Source organism: Macaca mulatta, chromosome 2, assembly GCF_049350105.2.
Source record: "Macaca mulatta isolate MMU2019108-1 chromosome 2, T2T-MMU8v2.0, whole genome shotgun sequence".
Classification (NCBI taxonomy): domain Eukaryota; kingdom Metazoa; phylum Chordata; class Mammalia; order Primates; family Cercopithecidae; genus Macaca; species Macaca mulatta.
The window spans coordinates 108,560,680-108,571,487 of NC_133407.1; the positions used below are offsets into that span (position 1 = coordinate 108,560,680).

At 51.3% G+C, this 10,808-nt stretch overlaps 1 protein-coding gene across 1 annotated transcript; it reads right to left on the bottom strand.

Annotated features, from left to right (window-relative positions):
- Positions 1 to 6,527: 6,527 nt before the first annotated feature.
- TMEM158 (transmembrane protein 158) lies at positions 6,528 to 8,345 on the bottom strand. Its single transcript, XM_015129179.3, has one exon. The coding sequence runs from the start codon at positions 8,082 to 8,084 to the stop codon at positions 7,188 to 7,190; it is 897 nt and encodes a 298-aa protein (XP_014984665.2). The 5' UTR covers positions 8,085 to 8,345; the 3' UTR covers positions 6,528 to 7,187.
- Positions 8,346 to 10,808: the final 2,463 nt, after the last annotated feature.

Below are 10,808 nucleotides of genomic sequence, written 5' to 3' on the forward strand. Positions count from 1 at the left end.
GTGTGTGTGCAGGGGGGATGAGGAAGGGGATCATCTTTCTGTTCTTAGAACTGATGTTTCAATTCTCTTTTCCTTCTCTCCTCTTAGTTATTGCCTTTCCTTCTATTTCTTCTGCTTTTTCCCTCAGCAGTCCAAAGGAACAGTTATTAGTAATCATATTTATTATGATTACTATATAGTAACTATAATTATTACTACCACTATTTTCTAGTGTAGGTCTCCCTCAGCAGCTGCAGAGGGAGAAACACAGGAGGGAAGATAGGGCTTAATGTTAAATTCTATGGTAAGAAAATCAGCATCTATCTTGCAAGAACAAATAATACATGGAATTGACTTGAGCCAGGGAATTCCTGATGATCATAAATATTCTGAAATAAGATTCCAAGGTACTATAATAGCAAGACCACAGTTCTAGATCCTTACACAATGTGGATAATGATTTAAGTCCAGAGTGGCTACCATAGAAGGCAGCCCTACCAGTAGGCTGGAAATCACAAATGTTACCCCTGGGATAGAAAAGTGCATTGGTAACAGTGGTGGCTCAGAGGGGCCTGGAGTGCAGCCATCACAAGGGGGCTCTGGGGGCTCTGTTAGGTTCTAAACAAGTTTCTCGAACCTGCAGCCGCTTGACCTCTAGATTGGGGTTGGGGTGTTTGTGGGGTTGGAGAGATAGGGCCAGCAGCTTTCTGTTGCATGCCCACTGACCCTCAGGAAGTCTGATAGGACTGCCAGTAGCCTGGCAAGGACTCTAATCACAGACAAAAAGAGTCCTGATGGGGCACCCAGAAGGTAGGTTATTTTCTAGAGTGCCAAAAAAGCTTGCTGGGAGGCGTGTTGTCTCCATAGTCAAAATGAGGCCTTGGCGTGTTATCAAGATGCCAATGATTTGGATTTTTATCACTGATCCTGTGAAAGCACACAAAAGAATGCATCTTTGGCAGCACAGAAGCTCACTCTAGTGCTTTGAGAGACAGTCCTGGGAATGCGCAGGCAATAAGAACGCCAGGAAAATCCTAAGGGTGAGACGAGGAGAGAGGCCTTTAATTGTCCTGAGTGAGCAGCCACACCACCTGTCCTCAGAAGACCACAGGAAATCCCTACCCTCCTCAAAATAACCTTGGGCCTTGTCCCATCCCAGGGCGTGGCAGAAAGCATCCAGTGTCATCACAGGCTTGGAGGATGCCGAGGCTGGGAGGGGACAGTGAACTGGCTGGACCGATTGTGCTGAGGGTTATGTGATCTTGATAGCTGGAAGCGAGGGGCAGAGAAGAAGACAGCCTCTTAGAAAGACCAGAAACAGAAGGTTGTGGCGAAAGCATGGGGGCCTGCTGTCTACAGAGACCTTGGCTGTAGAGAAAACAGCAGGAGCTGACCGAGGACAGTGTTGCTATGTGGGGAATGGAGAAAAAAATTGTAAATTTAAGTTACTTACCAGACACGGTGACTCATGCCTGTAATCCCAGCACTTTGGGAGGCCAAGGTGGGCAGATCCCTTGAGGTCAGAGTTTGCGACCAGCCTGCCCAACATGGGGAAACCTGTCTCTACTAAAAATGTAAAATTAGCCGGGTGTGGTGGCGTGTGCCTGTAGTTCCAGCTAATCGGGAGGCTGAGGCAGGAGAATCGTTTGAACCTGGGAGGCAGAGGTTGCTGTGAGCCAAGATGGCGCCACTGCACTCCAGCCTGGGCAACAGAGTGAGATGCTGTCTCAAAAAAAAAAAAAAAAAGTTTAAGTTACTTAGAGCTGATGGGAGATGGTAGGACCAGAGGGGTGGGCTTCTTGAAAATGTCTGAGAGCTGGAGGCAAGTAGGAAACTTGCACTTGGTGTAAGAACCAGAGAAAAGACCAAGAACAAGAAGTTCCGCAGAATGGAGCCTTCATGAGGAGAATCCGGGGGACCTTAGGTGTCTCCTCACATGTGGAGGCTGCACAAAACAGTTTTGCCCTAAAACCAAAGACCCAGCAAGGAAGAGCCAAGAAGGGAAGGTGATGTCTGGTAAGTGCTCGCCCACAGAGAACGCAGTAAGAAGCCCGGGTTCCAGTTTAAGGTGTGTTCCCCAGCAGTACCACACATGGTGAAGGGGTTCGGCACTCCCAGCCCAGAATGAGCCCCGTATTGCACTGGGAGAGATGTCCCAGAAGAGGCACAGCAGAGCCGGGAAGGGTGAAGGCACTGTCTAAAAGAGCCAGGCTGCCCTGGGGTGGAGGGTTGCAGGGGTGGGGGCTGAACAGGTCTACAAGCAAGAGACCAGAGGGAAGTCAGGAATAGGCCCTGCTGAGCACCCATGACAAGGTGCACACAAGGGCCACCAGCCCCGATGACCTGGGTGAATTTGGGGAGTTAACCTCTGTCATCCCCTCCTTTTCCTAGTGGCTTCTCTGGCCTGAGGAAAAGGCTTAGCTGTGAACTGAATGTCATTTTATATCGCTGTTAACTCTCCCAATCCTTTTAGCTCGAAACCTCTTAATCTAGCTGGGAAATGGAGGATATTGGCCCCCAGTGAAAGGAGAGAATAGGGGAGTGAAGACCCACCTCTTCATGCCCCTGATGCTAATGAGTTTGCAGGCGGGGCTAGGCCAGGAGAGTTGAGATGCTTGTTCTGACACACTCTCCTTTCTCCCCATTTTATTTCTAACTATTCTCCTATCCCTCAAGATTCCTAGACTGTAGGGATCCAGGGTGCAAATCTTCCAGATTCAGTTCTTTAGGGATATCCCCTGCCCTGTTTTTGGAAAGCTACCAAGCTGATACCACCATTATCTGTAAAATGCCCCAGGAGTAGCAGGTAGCTTCCAGCATGGCCAGATGGTATGGGTGTCAGAGGAGGAGAGTCTAGAGCCAGCACTTCTAGAATGATCCTCTGTCTACTCACCAAACCAAGTCCTGTAATTCTTCTGGGTGACCACAGATCACACAGGTATGGCAGTGCTGGAAGTCGTGATTTTCATTAGTGTTGCTCACTGATGCCAGTTTTTCCTCTCCCTTTGGCCACTGGGAAATCTGAACTCCTTGGCTCCCTCATGATGGGTGGGGCCACATGACAGTTCTCATCAATGAGCAGAAAGGATGTGACTTCCTGCCTGGAGCATTGAATTGCCAGTGTGGGACCCTCCAGAATTTGCTTCCTCCTACCTAGATGATGGTGGCCCCCTTGTTGAGTCAGAGTCCCCATAATCTGGGTCCCTGAATGATTCCAAAGTGCAGAACTCCTACCACCTTTGGACACGCAGCATGAGCAAGGAAAAAACCATTTGTGTGTGTGTGTGTGTGTGTGTGTGTGTGTGTGTGTGTGCTGTTTTGTTTCTTAAGACAGAGTCTTGCTTTGTCGCCCAGGCTGGAATGCAGTGGTATGATCTCGGCTCACTGCAACCGCTCTCCCTGGTTCAAGTGGTTCTCCTGTCTCAGTCTTCCAAGTAGCTGGGACTATAGATGCATGCCAACATGCCCGGCTAATTTTTGTATTTTTAGTAGAAACGGAGTTTCACTGTGTTGGCCAGGCTGGTCTCCTGACCTCAGGTGATCCACCCGCCTTGGCCTCCCAAAGTGCTGGGATTACAGGGGTGAGCCACCGTGCGCGGCCTGGGACAAACCTTTCATGCACAAGCCACCAGAAGCTGGGATTGCTTGTTACTGGAGCATAACCTGGTGTATCCTGAATGATAAGGTGATGTGAGGGGGAAAGAAACAAGGCATCCTCCTTTGATGTGTATATCAACAAAAAGTGATCATTAAACAAGAAGTGACATTAGGGGAAATTTCCCATATCATCATAAATTCTGGTTATTAGAGAACTATCCAGATGGAAGAGAAAAAGTATAAATGTGTGATCTGTGTAAAAGAAATGCAAATGAGAAGCATTTGTGTGATGTGCTCCTCATATGTGCCTAATGACCACATGGCTAGAACAATTCTGCATGTTGTTGGGTACATTGCCTGTCACAGGTGGGGTTCCTCAAGAGGGAGGCTGTGAGATAGAGATCACTGTGCAAGAGGCTTATTAGGGAGTGTGGATTAGGCCTGTGGAAGGGAAGGAATGGGAGGAGGCAGACATGGACAGAGGGAGTAGTTCAACTCCATGAAGTTTCCATGGACACCTCAGCCAGCCCTGAGGGGACTCAGTCCTGAATGGAAGGCGGGGGGCACTGGAGGGTAGTGGAGGACCCTTCAGAGCTGTCCCAAGTTGTGGCCAGAGGGCTGGGTCTTTCTGCCCCTGTGTTGATCAGTCGTCGGATGTGGTGCCCCAGGCAGGAGGTGCGGCTTTGGGCAAGGTGGTCTCTTCCACTGAGGCAAGCCCCAAAGAAGATTAAGGTGTTCAGATCTGGGGCTGGGGGAAGCTCTCTTGATGAAAGCAGAAAACTCAAGAAGGCAGCCTTCAGCAGCAGCTGGATATTAAACAAGGGGTATCCACCCTCCCGAGGAGTAAACTTTCTCTCAGGAGAAGCAAAAATAACAGAATGATGATTTATCGTGGGGACTCCGCTGTATCATTGGCAACTCAAGCTGTCCCCATGAAGCTTTATGAATGGGCTGGAATCTGGGGGTGCCATGTGCACACGTTCACAGGCTAAAATGGCACACTTCTTTTCCTGTCATAGAAGAACTCCTGAGTAATCCTTAGTAAATTACATACTTGGAAGCATTTCACTACTGAGATTATGCAAATCAAACTGACTAGAAAATTCAGACCTCACAGCTGAGCTTGTCAAGACCTGACTTCCTTTACCCAGTGGGTGACTCCAACTGAACAAGATCAAAGCAAGCTCTGTCCTCACTTTCTGGGACTAACCAGTCCATCAGTCACACACACACACACACACACACACACACACACACACACACACACACACAGAGAGAACCTAGAGCACATATGCAGGTTCCACTGGCAATTCTGAAAGTCAATAGATGTTGATATTTTAATCATCCCTAAAAGGTAGCCATTAGGGCCCATATATAGAAAGTTCCATTAAGTGCCTGAATGTCTCATTTAATGCTGTCAGGTTCTTCGGGGTTTGTAGCTACACAAAATCTGACAGTGACTAGGGTAGGTCAACAAAAGGGTGGACCTTGAGCAGTGAGCTCCTAATTCTCCTAGGAAAAGAAGTTTCCAGTGATGAACAATACCATTCAGGGAGACAGAAATCCTGGATTTAGTCTCAGCTTTGTCTCGTGAGGCTGTGTGATTGTAGGCAAGATGCTCAACCTCTCTGAGCCATAGTATCCATCTTGGAAAAAAGCAGGGAGAGTGATTACGTGTATGTGGTACAAAGAATACATAATGTGCCTCCAGAGTTATAAATGATATGATTATATTAAAATTGATCAAGCTTAGCAAAATTATTGACTTTTCTTCTGCTAGTTACCACAGGGTTAAAAAATCATGACGCTTATAACCTACAAAGATCAATACTCCACCCTTTCCCCTCTTGGGGGCTGGTACCTGCTACAGATATCTCAGGACCTCAAAGAGCCAGAGGGGCAGCTGAAGCTGCAGGGCAATGACCCAGCCTCTCCTTCAGCCGTATTGCTGGGAAAATAAGCATCCCATTTATTTGATATAATAGACATCTCAAGATAAAAGAAGGCAACCTACATTTGAGGGTTTCATTCCACTAGAACACAGCAGTTCTCAAACTGGAAATGCATCAGAATGCCTTGAAGGGCATGTGAGAACACGGATTGCTAGGCCTTATCCCTATAGAGTTTCCGATTCTATAGGTCCTGGGTGGAGCCCAAGTTTTGTGTCTCCAAGTTCCCAGGTGATGCTGATGTTGTTGGTCCAGGGACCAAGCTTTGAGAACTATAGCTCTAGACCAATCTCAAATATGCTTGCAAAATGAAGACGAGATGAAGCAAGGGAAAGTAGCTTTCAAAGTCTCTTAAAAATGCTTTTAAAATAATTTTTAATATTAAGTCTCTTTAAGGACTTTTTACTTACTCTTCTGAAAACCTGGAAGAATTTGAAACTACTACATAGCAGATACTGTAACATGGAAACCAAAAGTGAAGAAAATCTTGTGATCATTAACTTTATCCCCCAAGAGTTTATCTTTTTGAAAAATCTAAACGCCAAAACAGTATCTCAGGTTTTAAAACCAGCTTTTGGAATGTGCTTATCTGCTAAAGTTCATGCATTTGAAAAGAAATCTACATGCCTTTTAAAGTGAGTCATTTTCGTGAAAGCCATCCAGCTCAGAGGAACTATTGATTTTACCATTTTGATGCTTGCCTGGGTGTTTTGCAGAGCTTGGAACAGTGAGCAAAAAGTTGAATCATATAAAACGGTTTGCCACCGTGACAGGTGGGGGGTGGATGGGAACTGGGGGCCAGTGTGGTGAGATGCAAGACAATCGCCATCAGGGCAAATAATACGGTTTCCATCTATCTCTCACAGACGGGTAAAGGAGACAGAAGTAGTAGCCCTTCTCTAACTTTTCCGAGATTCCCTCGCTCAGGTTTTAGGGTAATGTCTTGCAATTCTTGGATTCCCTTTCCCAAATCAAATAAAGAAAAAGCTACATACACATCTCTGGAGGAAAATGTCTGTATTAAAAGCCAAAAAACCACGTAAGTACAAGAAGAAACGCCCACCAGGCCACGTCACTGGATAGATCAACTTGGAAAAGGTTCATAAAGTTCATTTTCAGCGGTAACAATATATTGGCGTTAAATCCTTCCCATGCCCTCCCCCCAATTTTAAATAAATTAAAAAACAACAAATTTCAAATACAACTATGTTCAGATACAAAGAGCTTCTCTTACTACAGCAATAGCAATTTAATGTTTTTGTTTTGTATTTTTTTTTACTAAAACTTTCATTTAAAACAGTTATTAAATATATAAAACAAATACACAGGATTTGGTCATTTTCTGCCATGAATATAGGGCACGTGGGTGCGGGGAGGGAGTTGGGCAGGGGGATGCAATAGAGGGGAAAGGGCCCCATTTCCCTCCTCTCCGTCTTCGGAGCTGCGATCCCACCCTCAGTCCAAGGGCTTAAACATCTGCTTTTCGGAACTGGAAGCGCAGCACAAACCTTGCTTTTCAAAGGCGCTGGGGCCTCTCGGCGGCCCCATCTCGGGAAGATGAACTAACGATAACTACAGCACGAAGCACACCGGCCGAGTCTCCGGCGGGAAAGGCACCCGCGCGCGCGGACACAGGACGGACACAGGGAGGAGCGGAGCGGGTCACTTGGTCGCCACCCCGGAGGTGACGGCCGCGGCGGCGGCGGCAGCGGCGGCGGCGGCGGCGGCCGCGGTGGTCCCTGCGGGCACTGCGGCGGGGGTGGCTGCGGTGGCGCTGGCGGTGGTCCGACGCTGCTCCATACCGTTGGGCAGGAAGCCGGCGATGATGGGCACCGGCCAGATGAGGGCGGCCACGCTCCACACCACGATGACCAGGGTCATGAAGCAGGCCACCAGCGTGGACTCAATGGGCTTACGGTTCAGCCGCCAGCCCGGCTCGCCCTGCAGCTCCTCCAGGCTGAAGTCTAGGCAGCAGAAATGCAGCGGCTCTCCCTGCAGCCACAGAGGCCCGGGCGGCTCCGCCGCGGGGTAGGCTGGCAGCGCGGTGGGCGCCCCGGCGGTGGTGGCGGCGCTGGGGGCGGCGGCGGGCCGGAGGCGGCCGGGGCGGCGACCGCGCACCCAGCCGCAGCCCACGCAGAGGCGCAGGTCCTGCTGCGCGCCGCCAGCCGCCAGCCCCAGGTGCTCGATGAGCAGCGGCGGCCCGACGCGGTGGAAGGCGGCGGCGAAGAAAGCGCGGCCGTGCGCGTTGGTGGAGAAGAGCAGCAGGTCGCACTGGAAGCCCCGCGGGCGGCCCCAGCGCACTAGCAGCGAGCTCAGCATCTGCCGCTGCACGCTGATGTTGCACGGCGCCGCCGCCGCCGCGTCCTCCGGGCCCGGGCGCTCGGGGGGCCCGGGGGCTGCCGAGGCCAGCAGCCGCGGGGTGATGGGCTCCTCCGCAGAGGACGCGTTGACTGAAGCATTGGAGGGCATCCCGAGGAGGCCGGGCGCGTCCGCGGCCCCGCCGCGGGCGGGCGGCAGCGGGCAGGCGGCGGCCAGCAGCGCGGCGAGCAGGGGCAGCATGGCCTGCGGCGGGCGCCTACGCGCGCGAGGCCGGCGGCGGCTGCATGGCGAGCGGGCGACGGGCCGGCGAGCTCACGGTGGGACCGCGGGAGCCGGCGGCCGGGCGCAGTGCGGGCGCGCCGGGCGCCTGCCAAGCCCGCGGGGGCGGCTCGGAGGCGGTGGCGGCGGCTGGCTCGGCGCGGGGATCCCTCTAGACCCGGTTGTGTCTGGGGTTCCCCGCCGCCCCCGGGCGCCGGGGCCTTTGGACGGCCGGGCTGTTCTGCGGGACCGGGTGCTTGCCCAGAGCAGGATTCCCCGGCTCGGCTCCGCCTCCCGCGCGCCCCGCCCCGCCCCGCCCCGCCCTGCCCAGCCCTCAGCTGGCCGGGCTCGGGGACTCGGGGGAGGGCGGGGTTCCACGCGCCGGGGCTGCGAGAGGAATCGCCGGGGCGGGGCTGGGTGCGGGGGCGCGGCGGCCAGGGGTGCGTGCGGGCGGGCAGGGAAGCCTACGGACGCGTCCCGGCGCCCCCGCGCTTCGGGTGAATAGCGTTCTCAGAGGGAGGCTCGAGGGACCGGAGACCATCCTTTTGTCAGGCCTGAGGGGAGCTTGGCTGTCTCGCCTTAGCGCTACCGAACCTCCTTTGTTTTACAGAAGGGGAAACTGAGGTCGAGTTACAGAGGGGAAAGGGCCTAGCTAGGTCAACTCATGAGCCAGAAACAACTTCGCGCCACTAGCTCTGCCTTTTTACGGGGTCTCTTACCTCAAATCTGTAGTTTGGCTGGTTTTTAATGGCTCCAACACAGCAGACTCACTTGGGATTCTCCTCACAGCAAGCGAGGAAAATTCCAAGAACTCTGTGGAGTTTCAAGTGGAGAGTGACTGGCGGGGGGGGGGGGGGGGAATGTGAGCCCTGAAGCTCTGCCGCCTGGGGGTCCCGACTGGGAGGACACAGGTCCTGACAGGTCGAGTGAGCGCGTGTTCATGAAACAGTTGTAGGTTAGAACCCACGTCAAGGGGCAGTTCATTCCCTTTGGGATATTATACGGGAGGAGGGCTACCAAGAATAACATGTCAAGAGATCAGATTTATCACATTTATATTGAAAAGCACTTTCCTAGTAGTTCGGCCCCTCACGCTTGGAAACAAACTTCATCGACCCTTCATCATTCCCATCACTCTTTAGTGGACATTTGTATTGAATTATTGAATTATTACCTAGTTTATTTTAGTTGGAAGCCCTCGTACTCCATGAGCACCAAGTATTCCTGATTCAGAGAGGGGAGGGGTGGAGGGAGCAGAGACAGGCCTTAACAAAACGGCCCTCCCTCTGAACCAGCTAATCCTTCTGAAGGGTCTGCCAAGAATCCAGCTACATTGCTAGGCATCCTGGCTGATTACTTTTCTGGAAGCTTTTGTCCATTGTTTTCTAACAATAAGTAAAATGGGGCTGAGAAAGTTGCAAAAACAGCCTCAAAATAAACCCCAACTTATTCCACCTCTTGCCAGCTAAGCAAGCCATTATTCTGACTTGGCCTTGGTTTCCCCATCTGAGTTGGGGGGTGGGTGGTACCTCCTTGCAGGGTTGCTGTGATAATACTTCCAACCCAGTGTCTATCTATCCCCAGATGTTCCCACGTGGTGGCTGCTGTGATATAGTTACTATCAGTGCTGCCCAAGCTGGCTGCCTAGAGTGGTCCTTGGTTTCTACAGAAATGGTTAATTTCCCCAAGGGGCTGGGACTCCCTTTTCGTTTAAACCTCCATCACTTTTGTGCTTGGAAGTGGTGCTACCGGGGAGAAAAATGTGAATTTTCCTGCTTTCAATAAAAATGACTTCTCCTTTCAGCCTTTGCATATCAGGAACAGAAGCTGCTCGGTGATGTGGCAGAACAGTTTTAATCTAAGCCATGTGGCTGGTGAACGCTGAAGAACAGGAGTATCAAGTGATCCTGAGGGCTGAGGGAGGCCTAGTCTTCAAGGGGTGCGTTTTGAGCCAGGCTGCTGCCTGTGACTGCAGATGACATTCTCTGGGGTTTCAGTCAGAGGCAGGGACTTCCTGAGCTTTCCTGAGACACTCCTGGCTTTGTGCAGCAGGGAAGGCAGCAGCAAAGGGAAAAGACAAGATATCTATTTGGGGAGCCAAGCAGTTCCCTGCAAAGTTGTGCCACTGAAGCCCTGCATCCTAGCAACGTGCGTTCTGCCCACTTCTCCAGCAGGTGCCATGCTGAGGACTCCGTCACCTCACCCTTGTTCAGAATGTAATTACCCTTCAGAGAGTAACACAGATCCTACTTTCTAGATTGATTTGCTATCTTTTTGGAATTTGAGAACAGAAGATAGCAAGGAAGTTATTTTCTATCTTGTTTACTACTGTTCCCAGCAACAGGAAAAGCACCTAGCTCAGGGTAGAGGCTCAGTAAATACATTTTTGTTTCTTTGTTTGTTTTTTTGAGATGGAGTCTTACTGTGTCACCCAAGCTGGACTGCAGTGGTGCGATCTCAGCTCACTACAACCTCCACCTCCCGGGATCAAGCCATTGTCCTGCCTCAGCGTCCTAAGTAGCTGGTACTACAAGCATGCGCCACCACGTCTGGCTAATTTTTGTATTTTTAGTAGAGACAGGATTTCATCATGTTGGCCAGGCTGGTCTTGAACTCCTGACTTCAAGTGATCTGCCTGCCTTGGCCTCCCAAAGTGCTGGGATTACAGGTGTGAGCCACCGTGGCCGGCCAATACTTGTTGATTGA

Bases quoted from the DNA above. Each gene is read 5' to 3' on its own strand.
- TMEM158 (XM_015129179.3), bottom strand. From the start codon at position 8,084: ATGCTGCCCCTGCTCGCCGCGCTGCTGGCCGCCGCCTGCCCGCTGCCG.